Source organism: Falco punctatus, assembly GCF_963210335.1.
Source record: "Falco punctatus genome assembly, chromosome: 3".
In the NCBI taxonomy this organism is placed as follows: domain Eukaryota; kingdom Metazoa; phylum Chordata; class Aves; order Falconiformes; family Falconidae; genus Falco; species Falco punctatus.
Genome location: NC_137582.1, coordinates 32,400,940 through 32,421,063, shown reverse-complemented (window position 1 = coordinate 32,421,063; position 20,124 = coordinate 32,400,940). Strand labels below are relative to the sequence as shown.

General features: G+C 42.2%; 1 protein-coding gene across 12 annotated transcripts in view; it reads right to left on the bottom strand.

Moving 5' to 3' along the window:
* The window catches only part of RUNX1T1 (RUNX1 partner transcriptional co-repressor 1), a 206,604-nt gene that overhangs the window by 94,406 nt on the left and 92,074 nt on the right, over nt 1-20,124 (bottom strand). For 3 of the 12 annotated variants that reach the window (XR_013927275.1, XM_080381732.1, XM_080381743.1), the window contains exons 1-2: nt 13,995-14,094; nt 1,362-12,620 (exon numbers count right to left, since the gene is read on the bottom strand). The exons of 1 other annotated variant lie outside the window; for it this stretch is intronic. Coding sequence is in view for 6 of the 11 variants with exons in the window: in XM_080381741.1 (XP_080237867.1) it covers nt 1,362-1,449 (88 nt within the window). In the remaining 5 variants the exon portion in view is untranslated. Of the gene's footprint in view, nt 1-1,361; nt 12,621-13,994; nt 15,059-19,572; nt 19,712-20,124 lie in introns of those variants that run through there. 8 more of the 12 variants (XM_080381741.1, XM_080381742.1, XM_080381739.1 and 5 more) reach the window with 8 other exon arrangements.

Genomic DNA, 20,124 nt, shown 5'->3' with positions numbered 1-20,124 from the left:
AGCAATAAACCACAAGCTTCCCATCAGCATGCCAGCACTGCATGCATCAGGCATGAAATCTTTACTTTTACATTTATTTATTTTTTAAATCATTTATGAAGATGCATATGGCAAAAGAAACCAACCAACAACCACCTGTACGGGGTACGCTTGCACTTTGAACAATAGACCATAGACAGAAAAGAGGAAAACTAGTCAGAAGCTATACACTGCTAAATCAGCAAAATAAAAATCCAAGAAGAAACCCTACTAAGATTATTCATTCTTTTCCAATGCTGCCAGTGTACAGGAAGGTCCCAGAGAAGCATTTACTTGTTTTAAACTGAGTTAGGAACTCAAATTAGAATAGAAATTAATTTTTAATAGGATTTAATTCTTTAAAATTATGTTCATACTGGTGCACAAAACCTCAGGCCCGGTCCCTAGCCATGATGCGATATGCTGAGCCTCCTGCTGGCTCTCTCAGCTGTGCTTCACCTCCTCTCCACACCCCAGAGACAGCAGCATGGGCCATGGTGTCCTGCGTGGGGACACCAGTGAGATGATCAATGCTTGACTGCCTTTAAAACTAACCCGAGCGTGGCCTAGACTACTCAGACACTGTTCATTTTATTTGGTATCCTCTATCAAAGTTATGTCATAGGCAAAATGGTCCAATAGTGAGAAAGTATCAGTGTGGGAAAGCACCTAAAATCAGTGTAGTAGTTTCTTGCCACCTAGACACACCATTTTAGGAGAAAAAAATGTAGTTACAGTAAAGACAGGAATGACAGTCATAGGTTATCTAGAAATTTTGTTCTGTTGTAGCAGATTTACTTTTCCAGTATGGTAAAAATCTTTGCACACAAGCAGCAGAAATTCTCAGTATCTTCTCAACAAAATTTATCACAGATCCCCAATGCAATGAGTTCACCAAAGGCTTCCACTAAATTGCAAACACAACCATTTGGTCCATGTGGATACAACTGTCCCTTAACCTGGTTGCAAACTGTTCCAATTCACAGTTCAAGAAACCGAACTTTATTAATTTTGCAGCCCAGCCAAGTAATATTTACCACCACATAAAAAGCACCTATGTCATCAAAAACACAAAAAGACACAGTTAAAATTTTCACATATGTATTTTTAAGGTAAGGAAGATTTTAGAGAAGTCATCATTGACATTTTATTGGCATTGCTGTACTCTTTCTCAGTGATATTAAAATGAAGACACCACACCTTCACTGATTTAGGCAGACTCTTTGGAGGCTGAAGGGAAAGATTTCTTTTTTAATTACAGTTTACAAGGCAAGGTACAGTCATTACAAATAACTTCTAAAAGGTATGGACATTACAAAATCAAATATTTTTCTGTTCCTTACCTTGACAAAATTCAAAGTTCCCTTTTTTCCGGCAGTCACCTATCACTAAACTCAGTGCTCTCCAAGTGTTTCTTTTGACAGATATCATTCTCCAATCGCTCTGCTAATTTCCTCTTTCCTTTTCTGACTGGGACAGATATTATGTTCACCAGCCCAGAGATCAATCTTTTCTATTGACAACAACAAACGACAGAAAAAAAAAGAAAAGAAAAAAAAAGAAAGAAAAAAAGAAGAAGCACATATCACAGCCAGTTTGAAGCACCACACCCCTTCATTTGCATGATAATAGCAGTATTTTAAATAAAAAGGGAAGACCAAAATGCTATCATTCTAAATCAATTACCCACATTTTCTTACTTAATATAAGGCAGTACTTTAAAACTGTATTAATTCTTCGACAAAGGCTGTTTCTTAAGTTGCTCATTTAAAACAGTTGACATATAGAGGGCAACAAACTAAGGGCAGCCTGTACTCTACCATGAAAAAAATCTATTAGCTAATTCTATAAAAACGCTTGGTGTAAAATATATTCATATAACATAAAATATTACATACTTTACCTGGTTCAACAGAAGCTCTAGAGAATCATTTATTAAACGATCACGGTTACTAAAAATAGAGACCTTGCAATTATACATTGCTATACTAATTTGGGTTTGTAAGTCATAACAGCAAACACATTTAAACAAAGGGAGATCAAAAAGCTACTGATAGGTTTACAAATCACCCTCCCACTTTTGAAAAGGCAGTTTCCCACCCACTCCAACACCTACAAACACTGTTTATTTGGGTTACACAAATACTTTGTCATTCGTGTGAGTCTGTATTACAGCGCTGACAGTTTTTTCAAGACATTAATATGCTTTTCAGGGGGTTGCAATTACATCAAGGCAGAAAGATTTCAAGGGCCAGACACACACAGTTACGCACATGCTTCAATCTGCATCCACTATTCAGGTATTTCAGGACATGAAGTTAAGCATGCATAAGGATCTGGTCGCAGCTGCATGCATCTAACCTAGAACCCAGCCTCAACCCTCTCCTGCACTAGATCCTACTGCAAAAAAAAATTGTATCGCCCGAGGGCATTTGCAAAAGATGGTATTTTGTGTTTGTGCTACAATTTGCAATCCTTCCCACAAACAAGCACACTCCTCAAATCAAAACAAACCTTCCTAAGTTAAGTTTAGGTTACAGAACAAAGGAGGTCACCACTTGAAGTCCTTTCCCATGGTCGTGGTGCGATGTTTCTCGCAGCCCTGACACAAGCCAAAATTCTATTGATTTCAGTGATGACAGGCGTGTAAGGACTGCAGGACTCTACCCAGGATTTGGGAACTGTGAAGCTTTCAATATGACACTATTGCCTTTGGCATTTGGAAAATAATCTCCAAAATGTGGTTAGGACTCCTCAACTTGGGTGCAATAACTACTTTTCTAAAGTTATTTTTATTTTGTATGAAATTCTCTAGTTGTCACCATGCTCCTACACAGGCAATAAATTCACCTTTCAGTGCTACCTTATCATGAATTGTGTATTTTTCAATTGTCCAGCCTTTTGCGTAACACTTTACATTTCCATAAATGCATACAACATTCCCTAAATTGTTGTTATTGTTTGATCTGATTTTTATGGCCATAAACACATATTCTACCAAAACCAAAAAATCCTTCACTAACCAAGTGGCCTTATTAATTTCACTGAGATAGATCATTTAAACATGAAGTTTTCTACTGAGTAACAATAACACAGTCTGGATGAATTATGGACTTACGGTGGAACATCAAATTTACATCGTATTTTGGGATTCAGAATTACACACAGCAGCCATCTGTAAAGATGTATTAATATTTTGCTAACCTTTACTAATTTGGCCACTAGAAATAATTACGATCAAATACGCTAAATTATGTAACTTATAACAATTCAATAATTGTTGTCTGCTGAATAGCATACTCCTTTTTCATGGCTGGTAAAAGATTTTTAAACCTCTTACTGTAAGAAAAAAGTTCTTTAAAAAGTACCCATCTGTTGTCTACTTTACAACGAAGACATCACTTTAACTTACTGCTCTTCCTTTGTTTCAGCCCTACGTTCATTTTCTTTATATGCCACATTTTCCAAAGTGATGGATGCATTCTGCTATACCCATTCTACATTAATATCCTTTTTTAAACTTATTTTTGCATCCTGAATTGTAAACTGCTGCTGTTGTTCCAATGTACATGCAGAATTGTCTAAAGTCTGAGCTTCACTGAAAGTAGAATGCCTCAAACAATTTGTAGTCTTACAAGAGTGTTATAAAAAAGGATCAACATGTTGTATTACCATGGAAATTTTGAAAAACATACTTTCCCAAACAAATATTACTTTTTCTCAATGGTATGAAGTAATGAAAACCACATGTGTAAATCTGCGATCCGTGCAGTAGTTCAAGCTGCAGCTAATAGAAAATACAGAGAGTGAACTCTGCCATATAAAGGATTCTTGTTACAGAAATATAATGTGAAAACCAGATGCAGACAGAAAACCTTAATCACAGATGGGAATGTAATCACTGGCATACAGAATACTTTTTTGATCAATCTCAACCATATGAGAAATGTATTTATTTTCTAAGGAATGCAATAACTCAAGAGAGTCTTCTATTTGAATTCAGTTAACCTCATATTCACAGTGCTTTTATCTTATATGTGGAGAGAAGGGGGATATAACCTGAGCCAAGATTTTTAGAAGAGCCATTGGCCCTGGCAAATCATTCTTGTATCAGCTTATCTTTCAAGGAATTAATAGGATGTAAAGACTACAAATATCAGGATCAGCCTCAAAAGAAATCAACCATTACTGCACTTCCTAGTTACTGCTAGAAATCCTTTCATCACCTAAGCACTTATCTGGTTAAATTTTTCCCTTAATATGTGGTTCTTCAGAAATACAATGCAAAGAGCAGCACGCTGTTGCACTGCAGTTCCACAAATCACAACAGGAGTCTCATTCCATTACCAAAGCCGAAGAGTCATCGGTTCAGAACTAAGTTTACTTCAGGCTTCCTTCTAACCGCTGGAAGTCCCGGTGCACACAGCTCGGGGGTGTCAGCAGGAACCAAAGGGCGGCTCTCCAGTTACATCACGTTGTCTAAAAGGCAGATTGCCTTCTACCAACTACCCAGACTAAGGTAGGACCAGGGTAACACCTGCCTGTTTTCATTGCTGGTGACATTTCTGCTCAACTTTTAAGAGATGGAAATACTACAGTAGTAGTAAACTCCCCATGTGAAATAATAGAAATTGTCATTAAAAACAAGTTCAGGATTCAGGTCATTGATATGCTACCAGCAGGACCTACCTACGCTGTTACAAAGGCTCAGCACCTTCAAGCAAGCACACTCCTACAGTTCATCAGCCAATTCATGGAAGAGTTACGTTTGCCTAGATAAATTTTACAACTGGCGACTGAACTGGACTGTTACAATAAACTGCAATATGGGGGGGGGGGGGGGGGGGGGGAGACACCAAAACAAACCAACCACTTATGCTAGGAAATAAAAATTAAAAAAGGAAAAGCACGATGCCATCAGAGATGACAGACCTCCAGGCTCTTGGGTATCAGCAGTACCCTCTGGCAGTCTCTGATCCCTGCTGCACCCTCTTCCTGGAAGTACCCACTCTAACCAAGAATAACAAAGCTCTATACACAGCACTGCCTGACTGTCACAGTTCACAACTGAGCTTATTAAGGTGACTCAAAATTAGATTTATTTTAATAGTACTAAATAACATAACCACAATGATTTGGTAGCTGTTACACCAGAGGTGAGAGTGGGTGACAAAAGCCTTTGATGGGCACACAGTAAGCAGATTCTCCCTCTCTCTTACTCTCTTGGAACCTTTAAGTCCCATTACCATCATCCCAATTCAGATGTCTGCAGTAAGAGGGCACAGTCTCTTCAGTACACTACAACAGAGCTACCAGAAACGGCTCATCACAGGAGTTCATCTGACTAATTCTGCTTAAGCTCCTGTAAATGTGCTTCCTTAATGTAATGCCTGTATGCTAGGTGAAATCTGAAGTCCACTTCTTGCTTCTTTCCTCCTGTGTTAACCACTATCAAACCATCTGATGAAAATACTTTGATTCTGCCATTGCAACACAAGTTTTTTAAACCATCTTGTCCCTTCTGCTATTTAAATTTCCGAGACTGCCACATCAAAAGATAGTGCAGAAGTCAACATTTAACACTGAAGTAATATAGGCTGGATATGCTTGTTTTATTTCTAAACAAGCATGCCTAGATTAATAACAAGCTTTGGCCAGATATGTATTTTAATTTGCATGTTTTTCATATAGCATCATCATCGTGTGTGTAGACTGCTAAAAATGGAGTGAAATCTTCCAGCTGTAAAAGAGTTCCATGTGACAAAACAGAGAGGGATCCTGAAAACTCCTGCTTCGTGTCATGTGTGAGCCTATGTGCCCGTCTTTTTTTTTTTTCCCCTCTCATCTAATTTCATCTGCGAGAGACTGTCCCTAGAGGACCAGAGAAGAGAGAACCAATTATATCCAGAGGTTGGTTTCTCCAAAATGAAGGCATCTGTTCCATGCCAACGACTTCCACATGGAAAAAAACCAGAACTTTGAAGGCATCTGTGTTCATGGCTGACAGTCACAGATCTTAGGGTCTACTGTAATTGCCCAGCTGCAAACATGATTTGGTTGCTGCTGTTGTCAGCTGATGTCCTTCCACTGAAAAGAAGGGAGCTTAAATAGCAAAGAGCTGGATAAAAATCAGATATTCTTCAACAATACTGACACCTTTTCCCTTCTAAAGGAGGTATTTTTCCTGGTACAACAGGTTTGATGGAAGTAAATTGCAAGGTGGTTTTTAAGCGAACATTTTACAAATGCTTTACATTCTGCTTTAAAATGCTATTCTTTAAATAACATACAAGTCCAAGCACAATGTGCTCATTATTTGTTAGTATTTCAGGCTGATATTTGTAAGAGTGATTCAGAAACCAGTATGATTCACCAGCCACATAATCCAGCAGCCCACCTTATTTAGACAAGTAGTCTCAGTAAAACCAAGAGTACACCTGAGCAGAAGCTTAAGAGTTTTCACCCAAAACGCATATGGCAGATAAATAAGTAGTATATTTATTAGTCAACTCAAGTCACTTCCAACTTGAGCGGTACTTTCCAAAAGACACTTAACAGAAACAGTTCAAAACGTGGCTTACAGCATTGGGTATGACATTTGCAGCCAGATACTCAGCAATGCTAGATGCCTTCACTGCTAAAAACCCAAGCAGTTAACAAGAAGCTCATCCAAAGTAGCAAGACCCTAACTGCTTTTCCAAAGCACAGCACTGAGTGCCATTTAGGATCCAAGACTACTGATGGTGCAGTTGCAACAAAGACAATTAAAACCTGACTGGCCTAAGCAGAAAATGCATTTACATTCCCTATTCTCCACTCACTAGATGAAAGTGGCTCATAGTTTCCAGAAATATTTCATGCACCTCATGAGTCTTTGTAGTTTTCTCACCCAGGACTTTTTATCAACAGCCTGAATGAAGAAAGACACTGTATGTTAGGGAAATACCTTTTAATTTTATTGTTTTGCAACAGAATTCTTAGTTATTCTGTTGGATTCCAACCGCAACCCCAAACACACTCTGCAGCAGCAGCATTCAGCCCTTCCAGCCAGGTAGCCACGCAGCTTAGGAAGGACGGTAAGGATTCCTATGCAGTTTCCCTTGCCTGGCACACACCTCAAACCATTATGAATGCGTGAAGTAGTGAACCTGGGGGGACACAGTAGGCCTGACACTTCCTGACCACTTCTAAACTGCCTCCAGGAAGGACAAGAGTTGGGAGTGAGGACAATTAACACAGCCACCTGCTTCCTGTGACCTCCTGGGGGGCAGACACTGATGACTTGCTCTGGCAATGTCACTGAGGTCCTGCCCATCCTTCTCTTCCCAGAGAAGCTATGGGATAATAAAAACAATAGCGGCCAATAATAGCTCTATAAAGAGAAGGCAAAATTTAGGACTGGACTTAAAACAAAGAAAAAAAATGGGAAAAAAAAAACCCATCAAAATCTCCCCAAGTGAAGAGGATGGGCTCAATAAACCTCAGGATGTGGAAGGAAAATTGCACACTACTTCACTCTTTAAAACTACTGTAGCTGTTAGTCACTGTAGCTGTACACTTCTCTGGAAAATTTTGGAGCAGGCAGCTGGCTTAAACACAGTTTAACACAGCTCTTGGGATACAGAAGTTGAGAATCCTGGCCCCACAGACTCAACAGGAACCTCTGAGAGTATTATTACAGAAGGAATCAACTTTTTCTCTCCTTTATACGCAAGTCTTGTCAGTTAAGTCTATCCCTGACAAATCACAGAGAATCACTTACTTTACATTAAGACCTGATCTAGCCCACTTTATTAGGGCCATATCTGGGTCTAAGTCTTAGAATCAATCCAACAAAGTATTGTTGTGATCACAGATGTGACATGGGAACACAGAAATTCTGAAAGTCCAGATCCTCAGACCGGTGGTTAGACAAAAGAAACATGACGACCTTCTACGAGAACTGGCCCTGTGAATACTATGGAAGATCTGACCTCCAGTACTTTAACATTTACAAGCTCTGCTGACCCATGGAGTTGCATTAATCTATCATGGTGCACATGAAATGTGCACAACATTTGGAAACCAAGCCTGGCTATTCAGTTCAGAACAATGGTTTCCTTGCTCATCTGCAGCATGCTTTAATATAGGTTGCAGCATGCTTTTCCAGCATTAAGTGGTTTGCTAACAAGCTTTAAAAATAATAAATAGTACAGTCATGAAACAGCTTTTGCTTAATGGTTCCTAGAACTCTGTGACTTCACTCACTAAAACCTTTTCTATAACATTACCCTTAAATACTTCTAGCAATGCCACCATTAAAATAAAATAAAAAATCATCCTGGCACTACCATCCATTGGTAGCACACCCGCAGGTGCCATTATCCCTAAATCTGTTGGCAGTTTTCTCTGGCACCACTATGTTTTAATGGCTCTGGCAACAAACCCCACCTGGATGTCACTGAAAGCACTCCTTTGGAGCACTCTTCCCAAATATCCTTTACAGCAGTTATCGTTCTGTCTCCTTTGTTGCATCCTAATAATCTTGTTTTCTGGCAAGAGCCTCAGCCTCTCTCACGGTCAAAACCTAAGCTGGTCTGGGGCAATTCTCTTCTTGAACTTGTCTAATGCATCCTGGCTTTAAAATTCATTGTATTACATCCTAGTAACACAATGTGACCAAACCAATGGGAAAGCAAAGCACAGGTACAAAAACCCCATTTAATTTGATGCTTCATAACAGAGATTGTTAAGCCTTGGGACTACCCATGAGGGACACATGCCACCCAACCTGTCATGACAGCATGAAGAACGAGCATCCTGATACTGCCGTTACAGAAGTAAATTAAATGAAAGCCAGAAAATTTATTCTGGAAAATAAATAACCATGGAAAAAAAAGTGGAAATGTTTGGTGGGTTGGACTGGGTTTCTTTGGGCCAAGCTATTTAAAGTGACACCTGGGCCACAACCAAAAGGGGCACCTATGTGGTCATCATCAGAAATCAAATGTAGACAGCAGGTCTCCAAATAAAAGGAACCGCAAAAGAAAATGGCTAGTGGTAATGACTACTACTTATGCAAATTGTGTATTAACATCCAACAAGGCAGACATACATAAGCCTCCTAGAGCTACAAAAGTAACTACTGTCTTGCAGAATTTGTAATGATGATGCAACCATCTCCCCAGATGCTTGTCAAAATTCGTGGGTTTTTTACTCACTGCATCAACTTGGCTTTTCATAAACAGTATCTATTTTATTGTATCTATCTATTTTATTGTATGCTATTGCTTGCCACAGTGGAGATTAATTCCACTCCACTAGGTGGAGTCTTCTGTCTTTCCAGACCGTAACCTAATTTCCAAAAGAGCCTATTAGCCTCCGTGAACTATGGGTATTTACTTTATTATATACATAAGCACCGCCGTCTGCCCGCCTTGATGAACAGAAAAGTGGCAATGAATCAAATGCCTTCTTGAAATGGCTGAAGAAACCATGAACTATCCAATGAAGATCAGCATGTCAGCATGTCAATGAAGTATCAGCATGTCACAATATGGAATCACTCAGGAACACTATTGTACAGTTCTGTTCAACACAACTGTGCTTTTATGATGCCTAAATTCAATAAATAATATTGGGTGAAAAAAAGGCATCACTTAAATAAGTCACCATATCACACATGCCCAAAAACTACATACAAACAAAACCAAGTTGCTTGCTGAACTTCTTTTAAATCATTCCTGTATATTCAGAAATATTTTTAATATCTAGGATTTCCTTCCTTTCCAGGCATCCTAGAATGTGTTACAGAAAATGAGAGGGAGCATGAAAGAGTTTCTTTCCATATTCACATTTCCATTCACAACCACTGGAGTTAAATATGGCAACTATTCAACAGAACAGCAAAACTGCATGCAGCATTTTTGGCAAAGAATAAGAAAAACAGAACACTCCCATGAATGTGTTCAGAAAATTTAGATAAGAAAATCTGGATATCCTACATCCGGCTATAATCTTTCTTTTGGGGCTGGACTCCACCCCAACCCCTGTGAAAAGTACCAAAAAAATCCCACGACCAAAGCAAAAAAAAGCTTTTTGGTTTAAAAATGCTTCAGGTAGAGAGTATTACCACTAACATGCTACGACAGAGCATTTGCTCGGTAATACTCGCAAGCAAAAAGCTCCATGTAGGCACCGAGCACTAACGTGAGGCTCCTCGAGGCTCTCGCATCCCTGGGTCAGCCGAGGTAGGGCCTCCTCAGCACAGCTTCTGCTGTAGATATCACAAGCTATTTAAGGCTACAGACATTTTGCCCCTATCGGCCATGTTTTCTGTAATATTTACTTCTCATACATATGTCTATAACTATGTATACGTCCCACAGAAGGTGAGGTTTAACAGGGTTAGCTTTGTTGGGGAAAAGAAGGTTTGGAGGAAGGAAACAACTTTCATGTTGAGAAGATTTGAATCTAGTGACTGTCAAGGGATGTAAACACTCTTCTGGGGAGGGAGCCTTTTTGTTATGTTTCAGGAGTGCACAGAGTTTTGGATAAAATCTGTATAAATAATCATCCCTCTGTCATTCAACATAAATTTATGCACATGTGTGCACACAGTTATGTTTGGGAATACAAACTATAAAGTAGACATGCCACAGACTTCTAGACAACCTACCACAAGCACGGATCTCGCACAAAATCCATTCTATATTTAAATTTCAGTTTATTGAATCTTAATTATTTCTGATCTGTAGATCACTTTGAGGAAAATCCCTCAAGGTCAAAAGCCTACAAATCCAATTGCAAAACCAAACAGTAGCATCAGCAAGGCCCTTTCCCATGCAGACACCTGCCAAAAAACTGAGTTCCTGACTACTAGATTGGAAACCAACAGCTAAACCCCATTCTAACACTAAAACCAGGTAATTCTCCTATGTTGATATAAAGAAGTAAAAGCTCTCATTTTGTTCTGCATATTTACTGATGTTATGTACACAGAGCTCTATAGATGTAACAGTGAATTACCACTTCTTCATTTAGTCCTTATTTATAAAATTAACAAACAAATACCTTTTTCATTTTTATTTTTTTTTAAATTGAGATGCAATGTTATTTTCTCTGGAGATGCCTCCAATAGGAAATTTGTGCTTTACCAATGCTGTGCTTTCCAAGGTTCATAAAAATCACTTGTACTAGCAGCTCCACAGCAGCAGATATTTTTGTATATATGCATTCAAGCCTGATTTAATCATTTCATTTACCATGAAAAAAGTTACTCCAAAAGCCCCATTAACTAAATTGTCTTTGATGAGCCTAAACTTAAGATTTGCAGGTACAGCAGGAATGAAACAAGCCAAAGAATGTTCTGTCATACTCCGAACATCCTTTTACTTTGCACAAGGTCCTCAGTAATAGGTAAAGCTGCATTGTTGCAATGAGGAAGCAGTCACTCACTCATCATTTTAATATACAATCATAGTCAACTAATAAAATTATTTTCAATGTACAAGTTAAATCCTTTTACCAATATAGTGACATTCAGCTACCCAATGCCATTTTTACAGTCTAAATAGATATGGTCCTAATTGCATAATGCCATTTTATCTGCTGAAGATAAAAAGTGCCGATAAACAAAAATGCACATTAGGCAGGAGATTTTTCAGAATAGATTTTTTTTTAAATAACCCACTTGCATTAACAAAAGATTGCAATGGCTTCCAAATTATAGGGTGTTATTTTTAGTGGAAGTAGTTCAATATTCATATTGGAGCAGATGTAGCAGTTTAACAAAACAGCTCTTCAAATCCTGCACAAATTGAAAACAGGAAAACTGATTGCATTTTCTCTTATCACTTTCCTTTTCTGAATTGACACTTTTGGCCTTCTGAAAATTTACACATGGCTTTCATCTCAACAGCACCTGCTGATCAAACAGAAACCTAACATTTTCATGAAAATGGTATAAAGGACTTGTTTTCTTTTTACCATCTTAAAGGGCATCAGCAGTCCACTCGATGGCAACAATTGCTGAGTAGATGGCACACTCAGAATACATTTTATATTTTCATTACATTTACTTTTAAAAATGAGTTAAATCACTAGTGGCTCTTTCATATTAGCTCTTTGTCCGCTTTAAATTAATTTCAGTCTCTATCTCTGCCTAACCCTGATGGGTTTCATTCTACAGTCCGCTAGATTTTAAAGAAGATCTGAAAGCCTTTGAAATAATAAGACACATTGTACGTTCTGCAGCCACTGGGTCTTCCTCATATTCACAATCATATAAATTAATATATACAATTATGCATGCATATGCACGTATTGTGCGGACATTTCTTTTTACGGTGCTTATACTAAGGAAAAAATGTCTCTATGTATCATCCCGTTGTAGTCTCACTGCTTTGAATTCCCTGAGCATTATCGACAGAGCATGTTGAGGGGGGAGAAACTCTAAAGTCCATTTATTCGGAAGTTGTTCTTTGTTTCCTTTGCAATCTTCAGACTGGGAGAAAGAAGGTCTAGCAGGTGCTCTGGAACTTGAGCATCGAGACTGGGTTGCGATGCTGCCACTGGTGAACATGGCAAGCATGCAAACAACACAACCAGAAGTCCTTGGGCTCCTACAAAAGTTTAAGGTATCAAGTCATGTATATAAAATATGAAACATTAAGTACCTTGTTATCCTGTCTGCTCCTGAGCCTGTAAACTCTGAAGTGCAGCAGCAGGTAACAAGGACCATCTTCCCTTGTACGTAGTACTAGGGGTAATTAAAGACACTCCCGAAACCTGCTATGTGTCAGCTTCTTAAATGATAGCGCCCTAACCCCACTGAAGTACTATGCTGCCATCCATTACCATTCTGCTTCAGTGATAAGGTAACCTGAAGGCAGAGATGACATACAGTAATATATGTGCAACTCCAGACAGTTGGTTCGTGAATTTCAGTGTTTCATCATGCTCACTGAGGCAATCGCAAACCTGAAATGTCAATATGTTCAGTCAATGGAAGTAAAATAATGGGGCTCTATTGTCTTACCCTATCGATCCGCTGCTGTCAACAAGAATACATGCCCCCTTGGCTTTAAACAAATTTTAATTAGGCTTTTAGTTACCAGATCATATCTATCTATCTGTGCAAACACTTGACAAAGTGAAACGGCAATATAAATATTTCAAACTTTTAAATATATTTTAAAGGTAATTGTTTAATGTTGCTTTAAGATGCGATTGCTGATAAAGCCATTCACTAAAGCAGCGTGCGTGCACACACTCGGCGTGCAAATCATCTTAATGTGGCCAGGGCTGAAAAAACACCAGCAAAAGTCCGAAAGAAGAACACACACAAAAATCTCACAGGGAAAAAAAAAAAAGAGGCCACTTTTCCTAAAAGCCGCTGTTGTCCTCCGCGGGGAATCTGGGAGCCGGGAGCCTCCGCTAAAGCCACCCAAGGGTGGGTGGCCGGTTGCCCGCGGCCCCGGCAGCACCCCTGGCCGGAGCCCGCCCGCCGGGCCGCCCGCGCCCGCTCACCTCGGCCCCGGCTGCCGCGCCGCTCCTACCGGGGCCGGCCGCTTCCCCCCGCCCCGCCCCGTCCCGCCCCGTCCCGTCCCGCGGAACGCCGCGCAAGCCGCTCTCCTCCTCCTGCGACGGTGCTTAAAGCGAGGTCCCTCAGTAACCTATTGTTCTCCGGCCGCCCCCCGCCCTCCCCGCGGCCAGCCGGGCGGGCGACCCCCTCCCTCCCCGCAGCGCGGCCGGGCGCGGGGGGAGGCAGCGCCCAGGCCGCGGCCGCCCCACGCACAACAAAAGGCAGCCCCCTTCTCCCCGCCGGCTAATCTCTGCCTGTAAATCCCCCGCCCGCGACAGGGGGGAGATAAGAGGCTACATCTTCACTTCTCCCCGCTCCTATCGACTCGTGCAGCGCCGAGGGAGCCGGGCGGCGGGGGGCGGCGAGGGGTGTCCCCCCGCCCGCCTCTCCCCGAACCGCGGGTGGAGATTACCTTCCGGCGGAGGGAGGGAGGGAGGCGCCGGCGCGGTCCGGGCTTTGTGCGCCTCACACGCCTCGCGGCTTATCTGCGGCGCAGGGACGGCGCATCGCGCCTCCGTGGCCCTGCCGGCGCGGGGGGGAGCGGGACGGCGGCGTGCATCGGGGCGATTACGGTATCAGCGCGGCCCAGGCGGAGGCCGGAGGATGCACGGTGGGTGTGAGGGAGCGGGGCTGGGGCTGGGGCGGCACGGCGCGGCCCGGGGTCCCCGGGGAGGCCGCGCCCGGCGTGAGGCGAGGCGCCACCTCCGCGCCGCCCACCGGGTGAGAAGGCGGCGGCTCCCTGGGTGCCCTGGCCCGTGCTCGTGGGTGACCTCAGGCCCTGGCCCCGGCAGCTGCCCGCACGCCTCTCCGGGATGAGAACTCTGCCAGAGACCACGGGGAGCGCTGCGCTGGCTCCCCGGGACTCCCCCACCTGAGGTCGCCTCCCTTTGCGCCAAGGTGATGTCCCCGCGCCTGCCTCCCACCTCACAGACCGCACCTACATCCCGCACCGAGCACGACGGCTCCCGGCCCAGCGCCGTCACCGGACGCTCCCACTCCCGGTTTGGCCAAGGCCCAGCTTAACCCGGCCTGCCTCGCCTCGCCAGTGGCAGAAGAGCCCGAACGCGCAGCACGCTGCCATGAGCGGTGGCATCCGTCACCAGAGGATGAGCCATAAGCCAGAGCAGGTCCCTAGGCTTAACAGTTCAGGTTTTGCGAATTCAGAGGGTTTGTTTTGATGGGATTCACCAAAGAGGGCTGGGTTATCATGGGGAACAGGGAGGGGAGGCAGCGAAGCAGCAGCCCAGCCTGCCCGCCACATGCCCAGCCAGCCAGCAGAATGGCAGCACCAGGTTGCCAAGCGAACTCTGCACGCTTGGGTTTTAAAGTTTTAGAAAGGTTTCTCCCTAGGAATCGACACTTATTTGTTAAGGAAACGCGTTTCCATTGCGCGTCTGTGGAGGAGCACCGTGAAGGCTGGGATGAGGACAATGATGGCATGCTGGCGTGAGACAGGCATTGTTCAGTGCAGAACTCCTTCCAAAATCATTCGTCCAGGACAGCAGGTTTTTTCCACAAGAAAAGAAAGATAGGGAATTTGACACATAATACAAAGTGAAAACCAGAACCTAGATGGGGGAAGGGCGTGTGTGTGTGAAAATCGTGTCACCGCAATGAATGTCAGATAAAAAGGGGTCTGTCACAAATCCTCCACTAATCCAATAATGCGAAAACCTCTTGGTATCACTGAGACATAGCACAAGGTAATTTTTTTTATGTTTCATAAACCACTCTGTATGTTTAGCCTTAGAAAAAAAGCAATTTGGTGAATCTTCCCATCACAAAACCAAGACTTTTTTTCATTAAAGACAAACTGATTTTCACATGTCGCATTTACTATGCATTCCTCAGCCAGTATTTTTACCCTTGAAGAAGGGCCACTTCTCCCTCAGCTTCCTCCAGTTGTCAGTTGTGTGACAACCATATTTAGAGGTAATCAGACAGGTCATATTACAAAAGTTAGTCAACTCATTTGAAACCTTAACCCCTAAACTTAATGGTATGTTCTATGCATTCCTAAAGAAAAGTAACTAAGTCAACCTGCAAGGTACTACAGAGCTCTCTCCCTGCATATATTATTGCAAAATACTATGTGTAAGTGTGAGATTGCTTTTTTTATGGATTTTTGTTACGGATTTTTTTCCTTGAAACATATATATCATGCCATGAACTAATTTAGGATCCATCAGATTCTCATCTTGGAAGGCCACCATGTGTGTCTTGTATCTATGTTGGCCGTTCCAACAGGCAGTTTTACTACTGAAATCACAGTTCTCTAAAGAAAAACTAATCTGGGATCATTTCTAATGTAAACAGTTTGCTGCAAACACACATTTAAAAATAAAGCAATGTGTGTTAATAAAATAAATACAATGAAGAGTACAAAAGTGTAACAGAAGTGGCGTTCCATAAGCACAGCTGTCTCAAAGTCCAAGCTGCAGGCTAGAAATCTTAATTTCAACTGACTCTCTCTTTAATAGCGGGTTACCTTGCTATAAAGCGTAAAGTCCATCTGCCCCAGGCAGATAAGTTTTGAAGCATTAGAACAGATAAAAATCTAACATTTATTTCTTGCATTGAGTATGTGAATTCTAGTGTGCTATAATGTGAGAATTCCAACATATGACGATTATGGCATAATATCTCATAGCTCAGCTTGTCATTACTTCACTTGTAATTCTTATGCTAATTATGTTCATAATTACTATAAACAGATGTGGTAGAAATTCATTTGACCTTTTACTGTAGAATGCATTTCTCACTCTCTCCACTTCACTTTAGCAATATAGCGTTAAACCAGAGGAAAGTATTTCTGACACTCTGCATGTATGTGTGTACGTAAAACCGTTTCAACCTTCTATTTCAGCCAGAGGATCACCTATGACAGTACACTGACATGAAAGTGATGGTAACTGAGAAGTCTACCCTGAAACATACCCCTAAAAGACTGTGCTTACAGTGAACCTTTTTCACGAAACCTAGCTACAGCCACCAGTGAAGCCTAGGACTTAAACGGAGCACTGCATTTTTATTCAGTACCTTTGTTAATGCAGCAGTATCCTGCTTTACAGCTACAAGTACATGACAGCCATACAGCAATTTATTTTACTCACAGCCCAACCATCACCGTCTGTACACAAAACACATTTACAATAAAATCACTATGGATTTCATTAAGAGAAAGCCTACTCGAATTTCATTTCTTTGGATCTAATCTATAATTAGTGTGGACAGACAGGTGCAAACCCTTCTCCTCTACAGATGGCTACTGGAAATGGTGCAAAATAGCTCCTTCTGTTTAAACAACACACAGATAACCTGCTCTGCTCTTATCACTTACAATTACCTCCTTTATACTGAACTAATGTTTACTTTAATAAAACGTCCACTGTTCTCTAAACGTTATTTGGAAACTTTCCTATCGATGGCAGGAAAATAAAAAAAATAAAAAGGAGATGGAAGTCAGTATCTTTTAGATGAAAAATTCTTTTTTTGGTGGGGGAAGCACCTTTTAAATGGCAGGATATTCTGACTTTGATTTTACATCTGCTTGATCATTTTTTTGTATCCACAAAACCACACAGTATACTACTTCCTGATGTATTTAAGCTACCATATATTAAACTAATCAAGTTTATAGTAAACAAGAACAGGATAACTGCAATTTTAAAGCAGTTCTTTTTAACAGGAACATTATGTGGAAAACCAAGACCATTTACATTAAAAGTTCAGGTTTTAGACTAACTCTTAGATATTTCACATGAAAAAAAGGTGAAGAAAATGTAATCTGGAAGCCAACGGTTTAAGAATTTACACTCTTACTACTTACGCTAAAGTCAGTGTCAGTTTAAACTCATTATAGGTTGCTATTAAAGGCTGTATGAAAAAGAGCAGGCTGCTACTAAATACATGGATCAAAGTTTTTTTAATGTATTCAGATCAAAAGCGATTTTCCTTTTACATTTCTTTAGCCAAGCCATGAGAAATAACCCCTTCACAACACCAAATTCATGTTTTATTTCAGCTGATAAGGCTTCATCTTGATCTCTGCATGACAACTGAAGTTTATACAAAACAAAGAACAAGATTCCCACCCCCAAAAAAAAAAAAAACCTGAAGCTCCTGCAGTAGCAACATACTAATATCCTTATTCGATTAGCTAAAGATTTAACAGTAATGGACTGTGGCAAGTGGATTTGAAAGATGAAAATGACAATTGCATGCCCTTTCTCCCATCACCCCCAACGCGAATACTGCAGATGCCTATTTCACCCAAAGAGTCTGGCAACAGGAGTTTTCAGTCTGCACAGTACCTCAGTGAAGTGAGCTTCGCATTCAACGCCTGTCATCTGAAGTTCATTTCAGGGAAGTAAGAAACAGGATTTGACAGGGAAGAATGTCCTGAACTGACTAGCCACTGACCAGCACTCCAGGTGGAGCTATTTTTTTCCCCTTTATTCTATAAACAATACTTCCAGTATAAAACTCCATGTGCACGCAGGCATACATAATGTTAAGCGTATACAGATGAGAGACACCATGTGATGTTTTACTGGTCCATTGTTTAGGCATGAAATGAGTTAACGTTAAGGTGGTCAAAAATGGTAGAAGGCAATGTTTTACTTAAAAATATTTTGGAAACTATTTAAAAGCTCAAAGCCTTTGAAGAAAAACAACTTGTGCAGCAGTTGCCAGGAAGCAGTGACCTAACACTGCTGTCTGCATTCCATTACAAACAGAATGGTTCTTGTCTCCTACAGCATGCTCAGGCTCAGGAACCCAGCCGCTCACCCTCCTGCACAGGCAGGGCCGAAGGAAGAAGTCCTGCCATCACCTCCTGTAAGCCTCGCCTGGCTTCAGCTTGCCATAGACATCAACGGATTTAAGAGTGGGTTGGGTTTTTAGTGGGGCTTGGGGTTTTCTTGCGCTGATGCATGGTTGAGCTTCCCATGACAGGAAAAAAAAATGACTCATGAATTGAAAGTACTGGCAATTGTACTGAAGGTTCAGATATGGTAAAACTGACCTTAGAAAAGTTATCAATTATCAAATAAAGTGTGACTGCCTAATTAAGAACCTTTACAGTGAGACTGCAGTGCACCTCACACCTAACAAAGCCTTTGCCAACTTGATATATACATAGATTGTACAGTTATGAATAAGCCATATTCAGATCTTTTTCCTAGTCTTTTTTCTATTGATGGGGAGCCACAGAAACACCTAGTGCTAAAACCAAAACGTGTAAACAAGATAGACTTAACTTTTTTAACATTCAGCCGAGCAGAAGGAAATTCCCTGATCTTATTGGATTTCCTAAGGAAATCAGCCCAGAATAAACTGAATGGGGTTTTCAGACTTCCCATGGAAAGGTCAAGCATCAGCTTTAACAACCATTAGAAACCAGTTTCAATCCTCTCTGCTATCCAGATTCACTAAACCGTTAACGGAAAAGCAGACGAGAAAACCTGGACAATAGAATTCAAGCCTGAAAACCTCTTTCGCGTCTTGCCTAAAACTACAGTTAACAAAGTTGCTTATTTAAACTTTCCATTGCATCTGTTAAGGATGCAGAAATGGAGAAGGAAATGTAAGGCTACAAGGGTATAATTAAATAAATTATATTCACCCTTAGCCCTAGCATACTGTGTTTACAGATACAATAATTATGCTTCTAGCTACATGTCAAAAGAAAATATTTTCTAAGTCCCTCAGAAAGCATGCAAGCATTACCGTAAGTAAGGAAATAAGTCAAAACAGATTAGTAGACCAAAAAAGGGGAAGGGGGGGGGGGGGGGGGGGCGCGAAATCCTGCTTTGGTCAGCAACTCGGACCACCATCAGGGGATAAATCAATTTGCAGCAGCTGTGGACAGCCATTTAAGTCTGGGGCCTGAACAGATTAATTAGGGGAAGAGATGTTAAAAGTTAAAGGGGTCAGCGTTACATTAAGCACACGCATATCTGCTGCAGCAAACGCTGGGCTGTACATACCGAGACTCAGCGGACATCCTTTTAATGAGTCGGGTCTATGCCTACAGCCAAAGGGTCGGCACTTGCCGCGTTCCCACGGACGGCACGGCAGCTCCCGCAGGCTGCTTTGCAGAGCTCTATACCTGCCCTTGCCCAGCCCCCGCCGTGCCGTGCCTGTCACCGGCGCCCTGCCTGCCCCGCCGAGGCAAGCGCGCAGCTGTGCGCAGCGCACCGGGCGAGCGCGCCTCGCAGACGCACGGCCGGGGCGAGGCCGGCGCCCCCCGCGCTGCTGCGGCCGGCGGGGAGGGACTTGAGCGGCGCCGCGGGGAAGGTTTTGGCGATCGCGGGCTCAGCGGACCGCAGCCCGCAGCCCTGCCTTCTGCGGGCGGCACGACCAGCAGGCTGCGGGAGACAGGTCGTTTCCGTGCCCTGGTTTGGGGCGCGGCAGAGGCAGGAGGGGTGCCTGGCGGAGCCTGCAGCGGAGCGGGCGATGGAGGGCTGCTCTAGCCGAGACCCCAGCGGCTGCGGCGGCGGCTGCTCCCCGCCGCGGCCGGCCAGGGCGGTCCCGCCGCG